At 43.8% G+C, this 22,426-nt stretch overlaps 1 protein-coding gene across 1 annotated transcript in view; it reads right to left on the bottom strand.

The window, feature by feature from the left end:
• Positions 1-2,744: 2,744 nt before the first annotated feature.
• PTCHD1 (patched domain containing 1) overlaps positions 2,745-22,426 on the bottom strand; it is a 53,752-nt gene continuing 34,070 nt past the window's right edge. The window contains exons 2-3 of the mRNA XM_027054704.2: positions 19,560-20,220; positions 2,745-8,003 (exon numbers count right to left, since the gene is read on the bottom strand). Of these exons, the coding sequence (XP_026910505.1) occupies positions 6,349-8,003; positions 19,560-20,220 (2,316 nt within the window). The 3' untranslated portion in view covers positions 2,745-6,348. The remainder of the gene's footprint in view (positions 8,004-19,559; positions 20,221-22,426) is intronic.

Here is a 22,426-nt window from a genome sequence, read left to right as displayed (position 1 = left end):
TTTATATATCTCAATGAACCAAGTCTTGTAACTTCACATCAGATGCTACTAAGTGGAACTAATATTCCTCCCTCTCAATAGAAGGCCTCCCTGTTTTGGCTGGGCAGAGTGTCGTGTAAAGGGCAGTGTTGGGCTGCCACTGTCTTCTTTGTGCTTCAGGGAAGACCAAGCGGTGATTCCCCCAGTATCGCTATTAGGACAACCCGGGTACATTCCATTTTGCCTAAAGTTACACCAGAAGAAGCAGAACCACCAGGTACAAATAGAGTCATTTCTTTTCCAACTTCCTCCATCAGTGTGCACACTATATCTAGCTTATGGCTACGAGTCAAGAAAACTGGGCTTCTGTTTGCATCTCTGTGTCCAAGACACACCTGTCCGTAAATGTAACCATATGTCCATAGCCACGATTTCCTATTTGCCTACTACAAATATTATCAAGATGAATGAGACACATCCTCTCCCTGTTTGTTGGCGAGTCAGCTGCCGCAACCGTGTGCACGCAGGCCTCACGTAGACATCTCAGAAGAGGGCTCACCTGGGAGCACCCCTTCTAAGCCTGGGGCATACTGTTGCTGCACAGGGTGTCCCTGCAGAACTTGGACACAGGTTCTTGAACAGGGCCCACTTTTCGATGTTGGCTTTGCTGACTGCCCCCTCTGTGCATGTGTGTGTGGGGTGTGCTTACTGTAATTTTGAGGCTGCATATACTTTGTTGCGACAGTGAGAATGTGGTAGCAACCTGGTATTCTTTCTGCTAAGAAGAGCACAGTGCAGGGGTCCCTTCCCCTGTTCTGCCCTGGAGACTATGTGTAGCTGGTGCTGGAACATGAATATGCAGAATAAATAAACAGATTGCTGATTGAGGAATAAATGAGTGGAAGTAGGCACTTGGCTGGGCATGAAGAGACCAACGTTTGGAAGCACTTTGGGCTCCTTGAAGAAAAGATGGTGGAGAAACTCTTGATTGCCCATTAGCCAAAATGAGGACACCAGAATCACACTCCCGGTGAGGTCTTTATTAATTTAGGACAGTGGTTCTTCACCCTTTTTGGGTCACAGACCTCTTTTGGAATCTGATGACAAGTATGAACTCTCTTTTTAGGAAAATGCACATATTGAACATATACACACATTTTTGCATATGATTTAATTTTTGGGAGTTCAGAGCCCCGCCCTCCCACCAACTCATCTGCGGCCCCTACGTTAAGATCCCATAATTTAGATACATAGAATTTGGCAGTAAAGTGGTAGAATGGAGAAAGGACTGAGGCTAGGAGCTAGGAGACTTGAATTATAGTCCTGTATCTGCTTTTAAGTAGCTCTGTGCATGTAATTTCACTTCTCCAGGTTTCAGTTTTCTCACGTGAAAAATGAGGGAGTAAGCTTAATTCTATCCAAAGATTCATCTGGTGCCAACATTCTGGAGGGAGAAGAGGCTGGCACATTCCACACGAACAGCATTTCTTCCACCAGGGATCCTCTGTGGGTTGCCTCCTTGGTATATATTGCTTTCTTTGTACTTTGAAATGAGAAGCCTTCTTTCCCTATGAGGTAGGCTCCTCTGGACCCTTATGGTGCTAGTTGTACTCTAACTTGGAAATCTGCACAGCGGCCGTAGCACTCTGGTCGCCTCACTTCCTCTTCCTTGCACGGTACCCTCGTAAATCTCAAAGAGGACTTCACACAGATGTCGTGGGCAGAAGGGGGGCAGGTGAGAGGCAGGGCTGGGGAAGACCTCCTGACTCCGCCTGTTCAGGTGAACGGCTTCTAGCTCATTCACTCTCCTCTTTGCTTTCTCCTGGACTGGCCTGAAACAGAAACAGTTGTAGCCACCACGGGGAGGAACGCTGCCATGTGCTGGCTGCAGCCATCCTCAGTTCTTCGCCAGAGAACCCGGTGGTACTAATTTAATGTTTTCCTCCATGTTGCCGCTTTACCGTGCTTTTAAAAAGTGGGAACTTTGTCTTCAAATACCTGGTGCTTTTTGTGTAGCCCGGACTTAAAAGCAAATTACCCAGCAGGAATGTTCAAATACCTTCAATCAAGTCAGGCACAGTAATTAAATAGCAAGTGCCCTTGCCTCCCAACTCTGATCCCCAAGTGCCTATAGCCCATTTTTTTCAAGGATTGCAATCCAACCCCCACATCTGGAGCTTGTGCCCTCCTGACAGTTTGCCCTGCCGAATGGTGATCTGGCTGCATTTTGAGTGCCCTGAAATGACCAGGAGAACTCATTGCATCTTTATATAGCCCTAATTCTGTGCCCAAATCTGAAAAACATACTTCTCCGTAGCTTTACGTCCTGGGCCCTAGTGCTACTGTGTGGGACAGAGGAATTACAATGTCTTGAATTTCTTCTCTACACCAGCCCTTGCCATGAGTGCTTTCTGAACATCATCTCCCTTGATCCTCCCAGTATATCCACAGCATCATGCAGGTGTATACTCTCCAAGGGCAGGTATATTTCATCTCATTGGCTCACTGCTCTGTCCCCAGTCTGTAGAACAGTATCTGGGTGATAGTAGGCCCTCAGTAAGTATTTGCCGAATTTAAAGATACTTACTGTTATTATCCCCATTTTACAGATGAGAAAACAGAGATTCACAGAGTTCAGACACTACTACAAGCTGCAGGGCTACTTTAATAGAATCCAAAGGAATAAAGCCATCATGAGGAGGGTACCATTTGTGTCCAAGAGTCTCTGCCTCTGCCCACCCCCGCCTCCCCGCCCCACGGCCAACCCTACCCAGGTGGCTGCCCAGCCCACCTGTTCGTGAGACAGACACAGCCAACCACTGCTGGGACTGGGGGGCCGTGGTGCCATGGTCCTGGAATGCCACTTAGAACAATTGAGTGGTGTTTAAATAAGTTTAAAACAATTGGGTTATCATGGGCCTCATTTACAGCAGTATGTTGCCTAAATAACCATTGCAATGGAGGATGGCATCTGATTATCTCCCTTTTGAGCGAAAACTGAGGAGGTAAAAATGGTAGGAAAGATGGGAGCAAAACAAGCAAATGCAAACAAACACTGCAAACCAAACCAAAGCAGAACAAAACCCCAGAACTTCAAACCAAACCCAGACAAAACTTATGCACTGCAACGATAAAGAGGGAGCTTCATGAGGGTTTGTCTTATTTTTTTTTTTCCTGTGGAAAAAAATGTACTCCTTTTAGCCTGAGGAGCCCGCATGCTTCGTGTTGGACCATTGGTATAGGGCTCAACAACAGTGCCCTATTTCAAGTATCATTTTCTGGCTTGCAAACCCCAAGTGTCTTATGAATTTACATTTTCTGCTGAGTTCTCTTCAATGAAAGAATTGCCACCCTGACCCTGACTTTTCTTTTTTTCCTTACAACTGGCCAAGAACGCCCAAGTATCACAGTTTTTTAGTTGACCAGGAGACATATTTTTGATGAATGGAATATTTTTCTTTGGTAAACAAACACCAACTGAAAACCAACCAAAAAAGTTTCTTTGGTAAAGTGAAAATTAATGTCTTGGTTGGAATTAATTGAAAAATAAAACTTGTGCAAGTGTTTTCCAGGATTCTTCCCTCCCTCTTTATAGCAATTGCAAAAGTAAAACTTCACCAAGTAAAGACTTAAATTTTATGGGGATGTGATTCTGAGTTGCTTCTAAAGTGGCTTCTCCATGGTGGGGCTAAACCAATGCTGTCAGAGCAATAATCATTAACAAATAAATAATGATGTAACAATAAATAATAAATCTTGACATGCAGAGTCCCCTAGTAAAAAAAAAAATCATTCCACAGTCAGAATTCCATAAGCCTTGATTTCAAGTGCTGAAAAGGGAAGTTGACAAGGTTGAAAATGCCCTTCATTTAAAAATACAATATTCCAAGGTATACAGAGACTCAATCAAGTTGGAAAACTACCATCTGTCATAAAACAAAGTTCCACAGCAAGTCATTCTGGTTGACCAAATTGAATGATGAAATTCTCAACAAAATCTGTTTAATTGGCGTGTGTGTTTTATCAGTTTTGTGGAGTAGCTTTAACCCGAGGTACTCCACGTGGCCGACACTAAATCAATGGCTGATTTAGAACACACTGTTCAGAAAATGATTTAGCAACATATGATTCAAGAATAAAACCAATCCCCTCTTCATCTGTGTTTTATAAATAATAGCCTAGTTGCAGGCCCCTTGGAGAGAGAATTGATCGCAGATCTATTATGCGAACTTGCCCTTTTTCGAGGACTTATACTTGTCCTCAGATTAAAGCTCATTATCTTCTAGTTGAGTGCATAACACGTTGGTATGATCACTTAGTGTGTCTGCAGGAGAGCCTGCACAAGTGCGTAACGCACTAGCTACGACCCCCTGCATGTGTATTTTGAACTCTGTGAACAACAGTACATGAAATAGAAAGCACAGGTTTGCACTTGGTGCAGTTACATCTGAATCATTTGGGCATTTTTGCTGTTTGGAAAGACAATGGCAAAGCTAAATCCCAAACATTACCCAGACATTACAAAAAAAAAAAAAAAAGTCTGCCTTGTGGCCAGTAAAGTCCTATGTTCTTTCCTTGGAAATGTACCTTGAAGGGAGTAATAGCCCTCTTAAGGGAAAATCTAAAAGTGGCCTGCCCTGTCTTAGGCATGCTAAAATGATGGAAACCCTCTAGTGGTGTGACCCTGGCTGAGTCGCTTTTTCCTCCTAGGTCTTGGTTTCCTCCTCTGTGGAGGATGGGGAAGTTGCACGGTACATCCGCTAAGGTCCAGAGAGCAAAGGTGCTTTTGGGAAATGCTTACCACTATAGATGTCTAAATAAGCTACGTCTCTAAAAGGGAAAAATACTGTAGACGTTTGCCTCAAATGTGACCAGGAGTTAGCTTCATTTTTATAGACATAAAGAAATGCAGGGGTCTGGGACAGCATACACAGCCTCTTCCAATCAAGCTGTTTCTTTTTAGAGCCTGTGGATATGGCAATCAACAGTATAAACAGTATAAACTAGGCTCATTAATGTACAGAAGGGCCGTGCAATGCATTAGAGGGGCACCAGCAAAGGTATGTGTGTGCGGGGTCAGGGGGAGGGAACCAGGGAGATGAAAGTGCAGCCGGCTTAGCAGGAACGTTTGACTGTCACCAGTGATACGCTAGTATCGGTGATTACATCTTCTGGTCATTTCCATCTGTCTCCCCTTCAGTCCTTCATCTCCCTGCCTGCACTTCTGAAAATTTTCTTCGTTTCGGGATTACACTCACCAAAGAACTTTCTTTTCTCCTCTGTGTCTTTGAGCAGCCGTGTCTCATCGTGAAGGCAGACCGGCTCTACTAGTTGAAGCTATGGCAAACAACCATGTCAGTGTTCATTTCTCCTTCCTCAGCTGTGCGTAGGCAGATGTTGTTTCTGGGCATCCATGCAAAAACTGCATGTAGGGTCAAACTGCAAACAGCTGTACCAGCTGGCCATATTGTTTTGTTAAAATGGAGACGCTGTCTCTGGGTTCAAGTAGACTCCTGCTTCTCCATCATGCCAGGTATTTGGGTTTGGCTCTGTCGTTTTGGGTACTCAGAGCCTCCTGCCAAGAGCTGTAACTAATAAAGCAGATCCATTTGGTGACAAGCAACAAGATATTCCAAAATAGAATCGCCCCAACTCCGTGATGCTGGAGCTGTCATTGGTTTAAAGGTGTATTAACCAAATCATACAAACGTTGAAAGTATACTGATGGGGGGATATGATCAATTCATTCTACAAAACAAAACTGCCTCACCTGGGTGAATTTAGACATCACTCAATTTCACTCCGTGGGTGATGGCCACTCTACTGTGTGTCACTTCCAAGGTTCTGGCTTGTTTCTGCTGGCCAGAACTTTTGAAAGCATCTCCTTGTGGTGCTGCGGAGCTAGATGAGACAGCTAAGACCTCAAACCACAGACCCTGCCTGGAGCTACTGCTCTGCAGAAGTTCTGGAAGCTTTATTGTGTGAACAATGCTTAAAGCTATTTCTGCCTTGGCAGCTGACCTTTCAATCAGTAGGTTTTTGTCACAATACCAGCAACATCTGCAGTGTGAATAAAATAGGATTCTGCTTGCTAATAAGCTTTCTTCTATTTGATTTTAGTTTAAGACTGTCTCCGTGTGTGTGTGTGTGTGTGTGTGTGTGTGTGTGTGTGTACATTCTTTCTGGTAACAGTCCTTTTGTTTTAAAGACTGAAAATGTGCAATGCCCATTTCCCCCCTTGTCCTTTACTTTGGCAATGTCTGTTTCTTATACTTAAAAAAGAAAGAACAACTTTGAATTTGTTTCAGTAACATAATCTCTTTGCTCTCGATAAGACCTAGGGTGAAAATATAACAAGCAGAGACTCTATCACACTGTTGTAATTTGGTCAACCACTCGGGTACTGTCAATATCCACCATTTCCACACATTCAATTTCCTCCCGGTTTTCAGGGTTTTTCTTCTCTTTCCTTTTTTTCTTCGAGGGTGGCAGGAAAGTCAGTATCACAGGTAAAATGGCAAAGCAGTGAAAGAAGGTGACAAATGCTATTAAAAACAAGCACCTGAACAGTGTACAGGTCAGATTTGAAGGCACAGCTGCGAGAGGAATCAGACCAACAAGATAGCAGAGGTAACTCTGTAAAATGGCTACCCCATGCACTTCCAGGGCGTTTTTTACCCATTTAGTTCTTGTGAAATCCTTGCCCAGAACGAATGTGGATAACAGTGGAGCACAGTTGTCAATTGTGTAGTTAATTCCATAAATTAAGCATAGCACAGAAATGCAGTCCAGTTCTACTTTCCATAATGTCATGAAACCTATAACTCCAAACTCCACGGACACAACCGTGAGAGTGAGCCAGACGTTAATCAGAGAATCTGCCACCAGGAATGCCGAGAAGAAGAGCAGGAACAAAGCACTGATGCAGGAGTTGTGCAGGGGGGCTCCCAGAGAGGAGGCATATCGATCCATATACACGAAGGACGGGTTGAAGACAATGAACTTCACCTTGGAGGTGACAGAAAGTCTCCTGAGGGTCTCCAGGAGATCGTAGAGTTCTTCTCTGTTAGTTTCCATGGTCTTGGCCACCAAAAACATTCTGGAGGCCACTACATCAACCTCATCATTGTACTTTTTAGAGAAGATGATGTCCTCTTGAAAATGTGAAAATTGGGGAGCTTTCAGGAAGGAATTTCTCAACATGTCTGTGAAATTTTTCTTAGGCAAGCCAGTGGACACATTGAGTTTCCGAAGGTAATTTAAATAGCTCTCAAACCAGGATATCCGCACAAACCCCTTGGTGTATTCTAGCACATCTTCTTGGACGCTAGTGTTCCAGTACTCTATGGACTCATATATGTAAAACCCAATCACCGGACTGTAGTTACTAAAGTACTTTTGCTGGGCAGTAGTGTACTCAATGGTTTGCGTCGCGGTTGCTACGATATTACTAAGGTCTGACCCTTCACTGACCTGCAGATAGCCCATTAAGGCAAAGGAAATATAAATAAGGTAAAAGAGAACTACAAAAGGCTTGACATAGGTGTTGGTTATCCAGTCACAGTAATAGCGTTTGAGGAAACATACCAATAGGTGACTCTCGTAAGTGTTCGCTTCCTCGCCGTCAGTTGTGTCCTCGCTGAATCTGGCTGTCAGGAGAAACCTGTACCATGCCGGCTTCTCCTGCAATGCCTCGGGCTTTGGGACTTTTCGACAGAAGATACTATGCTGGTAATTGTTTTCTATGTAGCCAGTGAATACCAGGCTGGAACCATAAAACGAGAGTACATAGAGGTAGTTGAAGAAGATTGCAATACAGGAATTGCAGCAGAAAATCCTGGCTGCCTCAATGTTCGTGAAAGGGCTGGCCCCTATGCCAAAGGTGACCAGGTACATGGCAGTGGTGAGAGAAAAGGAGAGCATGGAGTCTGCATAGACTGCTGCAGTTCTCTCTTTAACATGTTGGTCTTCTCTAGTTTTCCTCCAGGAGGATAACATTTCAAAAGTCCCATATAATCCATGACCTGAGGGGACAGAAAAAGACCAAATCAAAAGTTGCAGACACTGCCACCATCTTTCAAGAGGGGAACCAACTTGGTTATGGGGTCACGGGAAATCTGACCAGCCCTGGTGGTGACAAGTAAATGCCACTAATTTCTCCTGTGGAAGCGAGACCTGTGTTTTGGTGAATCTTAAATGTGAATGGCTAGTGAAAGGGGAGAGACAGGAGCCAAGACCTTCATGCTCCCTTCTGCCTGAAGAATGCTGGGTGGACTTTTGCCCACAGAAAGCCGAGGAGACTTGCACCTGTCTCTTGGGGACTATATACAGTGCTAGTTTAGGGTTGTTGGTGCAGCTTGCAGAGTTTTTGTTTCCCCTTGGTTGCTGCAACACTCCAGAGAGGGCTCTTGGCCACTCATCACTTGGCTTGTCATCCCCACGAGTCTGGCTGGAGGTTAGCACGGAGGAAGGCAGCGAGTGGGCAGAGGTTTCTGAATGTCTCATCACCTCATTTGAGTTTGGCCAGGTGGAGGGCTTTAGGGAGAAAGAGGCACTGTGTTTAATTTGAGCTTTGACGGGAACCTAAACCACAGCCTCCCTTTTCCCCCCAAGCATCAGTTCAGGAAGCAATAAATCTGAGACACACAGGGAAGCACAGTAAGTAGGAACGACTTGGAGTGAGTAGGAAAGACGGGAGATGGAACACAATTCACATGAACTCTGCCTGCAATTGATCAAAATTAAAATTCAGCTTGTAGGTGTAGGGCTTACATTTTGTCTTCGGGGACCTGTTTGACCAATTTTACTTGTTCATAGATGACATATCAAGTAGGGGGTAACTGTGCTGGCTTCTCTGCACTATGTGGCAATGGCCTCTGAGGGAGAGAGGCTGATCTGTCACCTCTTTCCCTAACTACTTAGTGCCTCTGCCTTGTTGGTTAGTATTCCAGTAACACTGGAGTAGCAGAGGCACGGTAAGTGCTCGTGTTTTGACTCCATTCTACTGCTTGAGGCTTGATCTAGCTTGACTTCTCCCACCTCTCCCATCTGGAGGCGGACACTTGCGCTGATGGCTCTCCCTGGGTTTCTAGGCCACTACAACATCAGAAAGCCCAGCAAAAGTGACCTGTTGTGGCTTTCAGTAACCCCTATCTTGGCACTGGGAACAGCAGATCTAATTTTCTGCTTCTTTGCCTTGGCATATTCAATCCCATTATTGAGGATAATAAAATCTTTACTCGGTGGTGCAATAGTCTTGTTTTTAAAAAGAAATTTAAAATCTCTGGCCAAGTGTAATGCTGAGTGAAGAGAGTCACTGTTATCTTGTGTGCACAATAACTGGGTGAACATCTTCTCTCATGCTCAGGCCCGTGTTTATATCCTTACTGTGAAGTCTTGCTTGGTCTCAAACCCGAATACCCATTTCATAGTCGTGACGTAGGCCTGTTTCCTCCGAAGGATTTGGCATTTATCTTAATTTACTAGGCATCGTTCTACAGCCCCTTTTAGAGGTCAGGTCGAGACTGTCAATTTGATAACTAGCACCGTGGCCCCTATTAAATTGGAGGCACTGAAACTCCCCAGACGTGTGGTAAAACATGCACTCTTTGACTGGCGTCCTGCTAATTATGTTTCAGAAAGCTAACGTCTAGTCTCAGGAGGGAAAACTATTTATTAAGTCTTGTTTCCACACTGTTCTCAGAGAGGACTGACCGACCTTCAATTAAAAGTAAGCCATTCTAGGACAATGAGAGTAAAAAGGATTAATACCTCCGAGGCATCTGTGGCCTGGGGAAACAGTGCTGACCATTTCACCCGGGGCCATGTAGACTAAGTTTTCATGGGTAAGACACACTTTGGAGTTTCACTGAAAATGGCAAATGACAATTTTTTTGTAGTATTTACTTGCTAGAAACAAGAAAAATGTTTTAAAACAGGGCTATAGTCCTGAGTCATTAAATATGGGAAGAATATAAGGAAGCATAGAGCAAGATTAGAATTAGTCATATAATAGAATTTAAGTGAAATCTGTTCTGCAGTCCTCTGTTGTTTTTTTTTAGGTTGATGTGATGTTTTTGGACATTATCTGACCCTAACTCTTGTTGGAAAATACCATAAGATTCCATTTCTTACCATGCTGTTGAGTAATCTTAGAGGCTAACTGAGGAAAGGAATTGGAAAGAACTGAGCTATTAGGTGAAGAGAGTGAGGCTCGAGGGTCCAGAATGAAAATAAACTCAAGGAAAGGCAGAAAGAGGCTGTTAGCTTGTCTCCTGAGTTCTGTTGTTGGATTTTAAATGCCTTGTCCTTCTATGGTTTGATCATTTTTATTGAGTCCTGACTCTCTTTGCATAGGTTCTTGGTTTTGGGGGCAGCTCCGGAGAGAATTTTAATTTTATCCTTAGGGGCTTTTGGAAACTATGTCTTTCCTTCATTCCTCTTGTGACAGGGGTGTGCATGCAGACACTCACAGAGGCAAGAAGAAGAGGCCCTGACAAAGAATCTTTTCTACCTGGTCACTCAGAATTTGTTGCTAGTCCTTGTTGGTCTTGCTTCCAAAGCCCCCCACCGTCATTCCTGATAAGGCAGATTCTCGTTTCTCAAGCCACACCTCTCTGGCGAATGCATGTTTTCCCAAATTCCAAATTGGAGTTGTACAGTGTCTTCGAAGAGCTCTCTGGGTTTCAGGGACAAGTGCTGACGCCATAACTGGGCCCCCTTCCTGAAGCGCAGTCAGTCAAGAGAAGGATGGGTGCCCACATGGCTCTAGGCGCTTCCCAGGGAGTGACAGCATGGAGCGCGCAGCTGGCACTAGACCCGATTCACAGCTGGGTAGTTCTGTTGAAGACGTCAGTCTGTTACCCTAAAGGAAAGCTGAACTGTGGGGTCTCTTGCTTTCTGGCCTGGACTCCAGGGGAGTCCTATTCCAGGAGCCCTTGATATGGGGAATACATTGCCTGCTTCCCTATCTCCTCAGAATGCCTGCTCTGTCCATAATTATAGCCACATTCCCTTTGGTTTGGGCCTTCAAGGGTGTTCTTAGAAATGCAAACCCCTCTCGGACAGTGGTCTCCTGAAGCAGCTTGCCTTAGGTCTGAGGGGTAGGACAGAAGCTGGAGACGGGGAGGCAGTGAAGAGGAAATTGTAGGTGGGTGGCTTTCACAGAGATCGAATCCTTCAGTTCTTCCTTCACAGCCAGCCCTGGCCATATCTTTTGTCGCTACTCCAGAAACAGGCCAGTGGAATTCAAGGAAAGGCAGGGAAGAAAGATTCTGGTGGGTTCTGTTCCTCTTCACTCTCCTCTCTCAGCATGTGCCTCCCTTCTTTAGCCTCACCATCATCCACCACTCTCCTCACTTTGGGGCTGGGGTCTAGCAAGCAGGACTCTGAGGCCAGATCTTACAGAGGCAGGCAAACAGTGCGTGTGGACTGAAGATGCTTTTCAGAGGTTTGGCTGTCATTTCCCCTATTTTTGAAAGGTGCTTCAAAAGCAAAAATATTGCTGTCTTCTTTGCACTCTAGTTTTTATATTTTCTGTATGAAGTCGGAAGTCTACAAGCCTCTGTGTTCACTCTGACCAAGGGGCCTATGTCATTGGCCCAAAGCATCATTTTGGCAAGGGGCCATTATCCATCTCCGGTGTTCCACACCTGTTCATGAGCACTCCCCCGGGTGGCAGGACTCACACAGGGAGCCGCCTAAACATGAAGTTCCAAACAGACTCGGCCTTTGGTGACCAGAGGCCCTCTGGTGGTAATAGGAGCCCGGGCATGACATCACCATGGCAGGTCGACAGCCCAAGACCTGGAAGTAAAGACTGTATGATGGTGAGTGCGCCAGGAACCGGCCAGTATCCCAGGGCATTCCCTCTCTTACAGGCACGGTATTTAAGGCAGAAGAGTTGCCAAAGGGCACGGGTAAACACCACATACTGATTCTGTCAAATTGTTAAGATAAAGAAGCTTTTAAAGTATTCACTTTTTCAAAAGCACACGCAAGGTATTTGTTTCTATTTTGGTATATTGCATATCCGTGTAGTTCCATGCCTATCAGTATGTGTCAAGATATACATCCAGGCCCAAGTTCTCATTATTCACGAGTGAAGGCCTTGACGCAACGGGGACTTTTAGCCAAGTCCTGAGATGAGGACAGCCGAGCTCTTCACCAGTGTTCAGATACAGTTTGTACCAGGAGTGCAATTTATATTTTATTAGCAGTAGGCTTTGGAACTGTCATCTAGTAAAATCAAATACTAGAGGATTTAGGCTAATAATTTTTCTTCTTTTCCAAGTGATTTTATATCTTTATGTGCACTTGACTTTTAGGCTTTGGGGCCAATGACAAGAAAAAGCAGTACAAATGATATATATAGCACTAATGGTGGAAAACCCTCACCTGGCTAATCCTGCAATCTCTTGTGGGGAGTCTCAGGAACTCACAGATTAAATCTCACCTTCACCCGGACTCTTTTCTGGGGCCTGATCAAAGCCTTCAGGGTTGTTTATAATCCACTAACGTAGGAATCCACCAATGAATAGTTGAGAGTTAACCTAACTATCCAGTAGATGTGCTTCTGGAGAGCTGTTCATACAATGAATCCTATTTTTAATGTATTTCATGGTTTTGGTATCGGAGGCAGTCTGGGTGGTTTGTTTATTAATTTTTTGTCAATGAACAATCACAAGCAAATTGATCTATTTTGTACATCTGAATTCTGTAAGGCAGATTTTCTTTAGGCCCAGATTCTCATGCCTTCCCCGGCACACGCACAGCACAGAGGCTGATGCCTTTGGGCATGGCTCACGTCTTCATCCCTCCATACTAGCAGGATTTCCTCATGGGGGTTCCCAGAAACAAGGAATAGCTGAGAAGATGAGGAGGTGAAATGGGATGGCTTGCTAATGGATGATCTTTTAGTTTCAGTGTGAAAACATTTAATATCAGGAGACAATGAAGCCATTTATAGCATGCCTGGGCATTGCCAAATTTCATATGTGGAAATAAAAGTACTGCATTCTTCTAGAAAATCCAGAGTATAATGAATGCATGAGTAAAATCTGCTTAAAACATATTTTATTCTTAGACGAGGTTCACTAAGTAGCTCATGTTTATAAAATGCTTTTCTTTCAGTGACATCCACATAAATTCATGATTTTTGTTTCTTTGAGAAGAAATTTAAAGTGTATGTATGTCTGGGTTAAGTAACATCTATTTTCAGGGAGAAGTTCATTAATTGGGTTACATTTACACTTTGCCAGTTATAAACATTTACTTTCTGTGCTGAATTGTTTGGTTTATCACAGCCTGTTTTGTGTCACAGTTAAGAGTGAGAGTAAAGGAAGATGTACTCTGCTTAAGTTAAGACAGAGGCACACATCAGGGCAAATGTACATATCTCATGCTTTCTACCGGAGTCTCGTCACAGTGTGGCGGGTCTAATCACAGCATTGGATTTTAATCTGCAAAATGCTTTTTGCTTCATTAGAGAGCTGCAAATAAGAGTCCAAGAAAGGAATATGCTAATAGCTCTTTCTTGTTGAAAGAAAGGTATTTAGATACTGTGTGTGTGTGTGTGTGTGTGTGTGTGTGTGTGTGCATGCACTATATAAAATCAGTGTGTATAAATGGGGCCCACTATATATGCTATGGTAATTGTGTAATATCTTTTCATATAGAAGACATATGTAATATATAAATATATGCATATATGTCATATCCTGTTCAAACGTGTTTTATGTATTTATAAAATGTGTGAATATATACTGTGTAATATATAGGGAAATATATAGTACATTTATATTCAAATATTCAAACAATATGTACTATATGTTATAAACACATGAAATACATATATATACACATGAACTGATTGCATAATATATCATAGTACACAGAATATACCCAATGTGATATATATGTTATGCACCCAGATTATGCGCATGCACACACGCACACACACACACACACACACACACACACACACACACGATGTGTATGTGTGTATCAGTAGGCTGATTTGAAATTTATTGTACTGATGAGGAAGAGAAAAAATGCTAGTGCTCCTTTACCATCAGTGCGGAAAAGAGGCTAGAATCCCTCTCTTATGTTCTTTCTACATTTTGGGTCTTGGTTGCTGAAGTAGCCTAGGGGAAATGCAGGGTTTCCTCGACAGTGACTGTGAATCTGCTTGGATTGTGAGCTCTGTAGACCCATGTGGTCAGTACTACCTGGCCTCGGTAGTAACTTTCTGAGATGCTGGTTCCAATGCAACAGTAAACTAAGTGTTTTTCTTCATAGTCCATTTTTACCAGTTCAGTGTCCTGATGTTGCCTCCTGCTGCCTGACCTTTGTAGAATCTGCCATTCCCCCATTCCTTAGACTAGGGGTCAGACCTGTCAGAGTGTACCAGCAGGCTTGGGTCAAAGAGGAAGTGTCATCATACTCCTCTGCCTTACTGAGCTCTGACAGGATACTATGCCTCCCTGCACCTGCCCCCTCAGTCCTGTTTTCGTCCTCCTTTATGGTTAAGAAGAGAACAATAAAGCATGTTTTGTTCCGTATCGTCAAACCTATTTCTCCTCACCCACCCCTTACTGTACTACGATTGGTGAAGCATAATAAAAGGGTGAAAACTACCCACAAAACTAGATTACACAATCTCCTTGTAAATTAGTCCCCAAATGACCCATCATACATTATAAAAAGATACTCAGGGAAAAAATCTTCAAAAATATTGTATGGAATTACTCTCTTAATCAGATATAAACAAAACTGGGAAAAATTAAACCATTATAAACCAGGTTTTTTCCCCTAGAAATTTTCCCCCTAGAAACCAGTTAGTGATTTATATCCAAGCAGAGTGTTTCCACAGCATTCTACTCCATCATGTAGACTGTCATATTGTTGCAAATAATGGACTTCTACAATAATGTGTTAGGTTGAACCATGAGAAGTTATTGCTTTGGAGTTCCAAAATGGTTGTTTATTGGTACCAATTTTGAGGTAAAAAATAGTTGTCGCAATTTCATTTAGTTTGAGCTTTATTATTATTAGGCTGATTTCCCCCCACGTTGTCTCATGACTTTAGAAATATACCAGAATGGGGCACCTGGCTGGCTTAGTCAGTAAAGCATGTGACATAAGTTTTGAGCCCCACCTTGGGTACAGAGATTACTTTAAAAAAAAAAAAAGGGACTATATCAGAATACGCAGTAGGAAAGCAAAACCTTTCAGGTTTGCTTGAGTTCAGAGAAAAAATAATTAGGAGTTCTCATTTCTCTGAACTAAATTTCCTGCCCAAGAACTTTCACCTCTTTATAGGCCTGAGCTCCATGTACTTCAATACTGCATCATATTCCAGGTAGCATCAAATGAGAATGTATTCTTAGAGAATTGAACCTGATCTTCTGGTTTCTACTAAATACAGATAATCTTAGAATATACCTGAAAGGAACCAAACATCTCTGCTATTATTCTCCTCCTAGCACTTAATTACATCCTTTCTTCCTTTCCCATCCTTGAATTCGAGTGGCTTGGCTTGGTAAGTCAGAAGGAAGAGGGCACCCTGGATGTGGCATTTGACTGTCTCAAAATCCCAAAGATTTTCCAGCATTCTGTTCCCTTCCTGATTTGCATCTGGCCAAGAAAGCCATGGAACTAGTAAGCCTGTAAGGAGAGCTTGCATGCACAAAATCTGTGCCCGTTTCTTAAACCATAGTCAACTGTAGGACAATGGTGTAAATTCTCATCCTTTAAAGGAAGTTCTATAACAGATTAAAATGATGAGTGTCACATGTTTACAAACGGCAGTTCAAGTACCTCAGTACCTGGAATTAATATAGTTTGGAAAGAAAGGATATTACTTTATGCAGAAGGGGTAGGGATGAAATAAACTCTTTTCCAAGTTTATAGTAACCAAAAAATGTCAATGGGCATTTATAATGCTGTAGACCGTTAAGGATTTCAGCTCTAAATATACTGATGTGACTCATATGGACAAGGGTTTTGGCAGAAGTGGGATTGTCTAATATGCATGACACTGATTAAAAACATTCTAAATCATGATGTATCTATGCTTACATCATTGCCAAAATGATTCATCTGTGTAGGATATATTCTTATTGCCAGAGATGTCACGTATCGGCTTGGCTAGAATCACACAGTCACATCCCATTATGGCGAACTCTCAGAGTTTATCCAAATTCTTTCCTATTCTGGAATTTTGTCAGGTTAATACTGCTTGACACACGTGGTCTCAAAATTTTCCATTCTAAATCTTCTGCCATTTTGGCATTTGGCTGGATCTGGCCTTATGTGACCGGCATCACACTGAGAATGTTTAGTTTGTTGAATTTTAAATATAATGTTTATCGCATTATAGACCTGTTGTTGCCAAGGAAATGTCTGTATATTAGAGACTTTGTATAAGATACTTTTCCTTTTAAATGAGGCCATATAGTTTTAAATTTTTGACACTGTATGTATACAACAGAAAATCAAGAAGTTTTGCTTGAATCTTAGTTTAAGCATAGCCATTTTATGGTATAGACAGGCAGATTTTTAAAACTGGACAGTTTATTGACTCCTAGTGCAAACCCCTTAGCACTATATTTCTCCTTGGTCGTTTGAAATATTTATTGGCATTTTAGGACTGGTCGTCAAAAATCCAGAATTAAACACTGGCCCTAAATGCAACATTTATGAACATGCCCTTGCCTGTATTTCATTTTACAATCAAATTCTGAGAATAAACAGTTTATCTGTGCAATACAGAAGGGTAACTGTCCTAAATCCAGGCACTGTTGGCTTTATGGGCATATGAAGCACCCATTACATGGTGCAAAGTATTTATTGCAAATGGGCCTTAACTACTAAAATGCATAGCTTCCTTTAATGTTGTGACTCAGTAATGTGAGATGTCTTTGGGCTGAAAATGTACAGAAAGGTTGCATACTGATTGTCAGCAGGGAAAACCGCCGTCAAATCAATGCATGTATCATTCCTCACAAATTGCAAACAAGGGAGTATTGGGTACCTGCAGCGTTTGGTCTCTTTCATCGCAAATGCCAGACTCCTGGGACTTGAACTCTGCCGTACAGTTCGCTGATACTCAGTCTCTGTGGAGTTGTGGCAATACGATTGCTGGATTTGTTTTCTAAAGCCACTTCTCAGCTCACAGCACCTTTCCATTTCTGACATCCTTCCCTGCGCCAGGACTAGCTGGTGTATTCCTTTTTGTGCCGACTTTTACTTACGATATTTAAAACTTCTTTAGGAAGTACCGAAATTAGTTTTAAGAAATCTTAAATATCGTAATTTATTTTACTTAATAAAATTTATTAGAAGTGTGGAATATTCAGTTTCATTTCACGTGGTGAAATTGATTTTAAGGAGTTTTGACTATTATTAAATAAATGTCTATTTATGTTGAGAGAGACAGCAAAAGCAAGTGAGCCAGTGTGAGCAGGGGAGGGGCAGAGAGAGGGGGAGAGAGAGGATCCCAAGCAGGCTCCGTGCTGTCAGCGCAGAGCCTGACATGGGGCTCGAACTCACAAACGGTGACATCATGACCTGAGCCCAAATCAAGAGTCAGACGCTTAACCGACTGAGCCACCCAGGCACTCCTATTGCTATGTTATTTTACTTAAAAATTAATTTTAAGAAGCTCGAAATATTGAAATTTTAATTTACTTAACACAGTCAGTTTTTAGGAAGTTTTAAATACTGACTGTATCATCCTCTGGGCTCATTGGTCACAGCTTGGAGTGCCATAAAACCAAGCCCAATAGTCCTTTTTCTAGCTCGGACATCCTTTTGTCTTTACCTTAAAAACCCACCGTCTTCCTTCAGTTCCCCACTCTTTTCTTATTTCTGTTCTTCTTCCTCCCGCAAAAACAATCAAAACACAAAACACTGCATTATTAAAAATGAAAAGCTAAAAAAATAAAATCCAAGCATGGGCCCAATTATGAGCAAAACATCTTAGTTTCAAGAAACCTTGACTCAGGCCTCCGTGGAAGCTGAGAACCGCTCACACTGTCTTCATGGAACCGCCATGGATCCCAGCATCTGTGCTCACTGACTTGGGGTTAAGGAGGCAAGTTATGCTGCCTCTTTAACAGACTGAATTCAGGAGGAAGTGCAGCAGCCTCCTTCTCTGTGGCTTTCAACCTGGTAGTTTTGCAGCTCGCTCCGTCTCTGCGGCTCCCTCTTTCCCAGGAGCTACCATTTCTGTTTTGACTGCCCAGGCCTGACTTCCCACAGGCCTCAGAGCCCCCAGGGCTTCACGTTCTTCCACGACCTCGCAGCCCCGCCACCCCGCTTGTCATTTAACCTTAATGCAGCTGAAACATCCCAAGTAAGTTCTTCCCTTTCCTTCTGCCACCCCCACGCAGGTCGTTAGGCATTCTAATGGACTCAAGCAGAGTTCTTTCTCATTCAGTGAAAAATGCCACTTCATGTGTCATGTCAGTATCTGATTCAAATGACACTTTCTTTTGCTAAAGGAATGGATGAGAAGTTGCCACAGAAAAGGGGGAAGTTAACCATTGGAACCCTTGGCCCGCAAGAACCCTGCCATCAGCCATCTTCAGTACCAGATGAACAGAGCAACTGATGTGATATTATAAACACTGTGGCTTTGTTTCGACCATTACCTCTATCAGGAAGTTCTTACAGGCCCCAAGAGAGAATATGCTGGGATTCTCACGCCGCCATTTTCAGACATTCTCCTGAGTTTATAGCAAGAGTAGAAAAAAAGACCCTTCTTACTTAGGTCTCCTTTGTTGCTTTCGAAGTTCTTGTACGTTTATCATATCCCCTTCCATGACGTTCACATCCACTCCATTCATAAGGTGGGGAAACTGAGGGTAGCAGACACTGTCAGTGCCCAACCCACGTGCCCTTCTATTTCCTATTCCTGAGCTCACTCAAGGCTTCTTCCTACAAATACCATTCACCTGAGGGATTTTTCCAGCTGCAGGAATGTGCTCTGTCTTTCTCGGGGAGAGCCCTCAGTGAATCAGACACAGGGTTTCTGGGTATGTAGCCCAGCTGGCAGCTTCCTCAGCCCTCAAGGAGGACCTCTCTGAGGTGTGTTCTGTTAAGTCTCCCAGAGGTCTCCAGTGGGATTGAGCCACAGGTGCCTAAAGAAGTAACCTGCCCGTTAGCCTGAATGGTCTTCCTTCCCTGGCTCATGTCCTCTCTCCTTCCTGGGGCTTCCTGGGCTCACTTCCCAAGTAAGGTACTTATATCTAAATCCTTGTCTCAGGCTCTGCTTTGGGGGAAGCCCCACCTCCGACACTGGGGCACCGGAGAAGATTAGTATCTGCTAAATGCCACACAGCTACTTAATGGAGAACTAGGGCTAGGACCCGGGACTTTGGACTTCTGGCACATTTACCAAATAAGGTTTCCCCTTGCTGATGGCCAGTGCATTACAGAATTGGTCCCAGGATATTTGGGCAAAAGCAAGACCCTATACATGAAACAAAGTTGTCATATGGCTACTCCTTGCCTTTCAGGAGCGTACTCCCCACCACACAGCAGGAGGAAAGAAAAAAATGAAGGGCAGTAATTACCTAGCATGACGAAAGGGACTCCCAGGAAGGTGGAATTGTATTTCCCACCAGTAAGATTGATGATCCCGGCCGCGGTGAGAGTGGCCAGGGTTATAGTCACCAGCCCGAGCAGGCCTAGCCAGGGTTTGCTGCGGACGCAGTCCTGCATAGAGCAGCACAGGATGGCCATAGTGACCACCAGGATCAGGCTGGTGACCAGGTAACGTTCTGATACGCGGCTGGTCTTCTGGAAATCTTCCCTCAGTGAGGAGGACGTGTAAGGGTACATTTTGACTTTGCTGTTGGATTTCTGGAATAGTCGGACAGTGTCGCAGAAGCTGGACTCCCACCTCTCAGCCACCATGTCGTTGAGACTGTTGATTGACTGCAGGTAGTAGGTGAGCTGGACGGCCTCTGCGGACTTGACCCGGTCCTTGCTGTGCACAGTGACGCCTCCAAGCTGGTGTCCGTTGTACACCGCCCTCCCGTCCTTTAAGTGAGTGATTGGGTATGTGATAGCAAAATTGGTCCGGTTGGTGGCCCGAGCATTCTTTAGCTCCTCCAGAACATGCACTATGTCATCCACGATGCAAGTCTTATCATTATTCAGGATACATATGTGGGCGAACGTGTAATTAAAACCAGGCCTTGGAACCTGGATCCTGGTCACAGCAGCATGCAACTATGGGGGAAAAAATGAAAGTCAGTGTTTATTACCCAGAACGAGACATTCATGCATGGCATTGGCTCTGTGGAGTCAAATATGTCTGTGTGGGGTGGGGGAGTTTCTCATGTCATCTCTAAGCTAAAGAGTTCACATTAAATGGTATAACCTTGCGTTAGAGATACGTAGTAAGGATTCAAAACCACCGGCGGCAGCAGCACAACCTGGGAACTTACCAGACGTGAAAACTGCCAGGCTCCACCTCACACCTGGGAGATCAGAATCTCGGGGGTGGGGCCTGGGAATCTGGGTTTTCATAAGTTCTCCAGAGGATTCTGATAAAGGTACAGTTTGAGACGTGCTGGGCTACTGCACCAGCATTCTTTCCACACGTTCTGTTATTTATGACTCAGTTGGTCTATAATGCCTGAAAGTCTCACGTGCGTCCACCGTCTTGAAGATGGAAGGTATGGTGTGAACTGAGGCGCAGCTTCAGCTGCAGAGGTCTGCCGTGGGCCCCTCCCTTGCTGCCAGCTGGTAGGGCAGCCAAATGATTTCCCCGTCCAACTTAGTCCCTGAGTGCCTTCAAAGATAAGAGGTTCACCTCGAGGGACTTTGTATACTCTGGCATTCCCTGCGTGCTTACATGGGAAGGGAGACGTAACTGCAAGACACTGGCCGGGACACGTGGCAGTCGTGCTAAAGGAGCACAGTGGGATTTAGTCAGCACACCTCACCCCAAGTCACAGTGGCCACGTCACGCGTCACGCCCTCTACACCTGTGATCGAAGTGGACGCTGGGAATACGAGCACTCATTGAACAGCTCCTCCTCTAGCCGGCACAGTACCAGGGCCTTCATACAGATGAACTCATTTAACCCTTACAGGAAACTATGAAGTCGCTACAAGTCCTAGCCTCATTTTACAGATGAGGAAACCGAGACACAGTTCCTTGCCCGAGGTCACGCGCCTAGTATGAGAGAAAGCTGGGCTCTCCCGGGGGGTCTGGCTCCAGAACCCGTGCTCCCAGCGCCTCGCCACACACTTCTAGGTTAACAATGCCGGCAGTTGAATCAAGGTACGTGCTCACAACTAATGGCCACATTTGTGCTTTCACTGCCCCAGCCCTAAAAAATCACAAGTACTCAAGTTCACATAGGTAGGAGTGTGTGTACTCTACGGTCCAAGGCCTGTTCTCTGTGAAATGTGCCCGGTCTGCAACATGAGGCCGGTGGTGGACACGTAATGGGTGCCAGGTAGGTGAGGTAGACCTGTGCCTAAAACTGAGCGCACTCTCTCTAGAGCAGAGATAGCCTCTGTGTATCTAATGGATAAAGAAAAACATTTCGTATGTAAAGGGAATAGTTTAACATCCAGTCACCACACTGTGACTATGCCATTAAAACTCATAACCTGAGCATCTCCATGACCCTGATATATTTTCTCTTGAATCTGCTCTAGATGGATTATTTGTGAAGACATTGTTCTGTGCATGTGCCAGGGTGTGTGGGATATTTATTATGCTCTTTGAAAATGTCAGAGGGGCACCAGCTGTCAGTCTTTTAGTTAGCACAGAGCATGAGTTGTTAACCCTAATTCTCAGTGTACCCTCCCCAACATCTCCTCGTGGGCGCCACCCCTCAGGTTGGGAAACACTTCATAGTACATTTGGCTGAAACATTTTGAGTTCTTTCCTTCACACACACACACACACACACACACACACACACACACACACAATCTCCCAGAGATACCTAAGAGATTATTTTCATAAAACTCTAGCTTTTTGTTTTGATGTTTGGAGATTAATGAGGAGCAAAATGTCGTCAATGATTTTCAACTGTGAGTGTGTCTTTTTTATCCATTCTTCTTTCTCTAAGCATGGCCCAGTGAATTTTGATTAAAAGAACTTCCAGCTACAAAAAATCCCAACAATATAGTTATTTTGGGGAGGGAAGAACCAAGAGGAATTTAAAGACAAGAGAGAGTTTTGATAACTGTTAAAAGACAGACTTTGCGGAAAGATCCAGAATAGGCTAGAAAAGGAGTGGTATTGAAAGCATGCATATGTGTAATATTTAGTGCATTGTTTGTTCCTATGAGCAGTCTAATAAATCTCCCTTAGAGTGATTACTAAATATGTCAAGAGAAAAAGATTGCCAAATAAGATGGTGTTAAGCCACAGGGTTGAACCCAGTTACAGCAAGGGGATATTTTCCATCCA

This window comes from Acinonyx jubatus, chromosome X (genome assembly GCF_027475565.1).
Source record: "Acinonyx jubatus isolate Ajub_Pintada_27869175 chromosome X, VMU_Ajub_asm_v1.0, whole genome shotgun sequence".
Classification (NCBI taxonomy): Eukaryota; Metazoa; Chordata; class Mammalia; order Carnivora; family Felidae; genus Acinonyx; species Acinonyx jubatus.
Note: the sequence above shows the minus strand (reverse complement) of the source record. Positions and strands in the feature narration are given on the sequence as shown.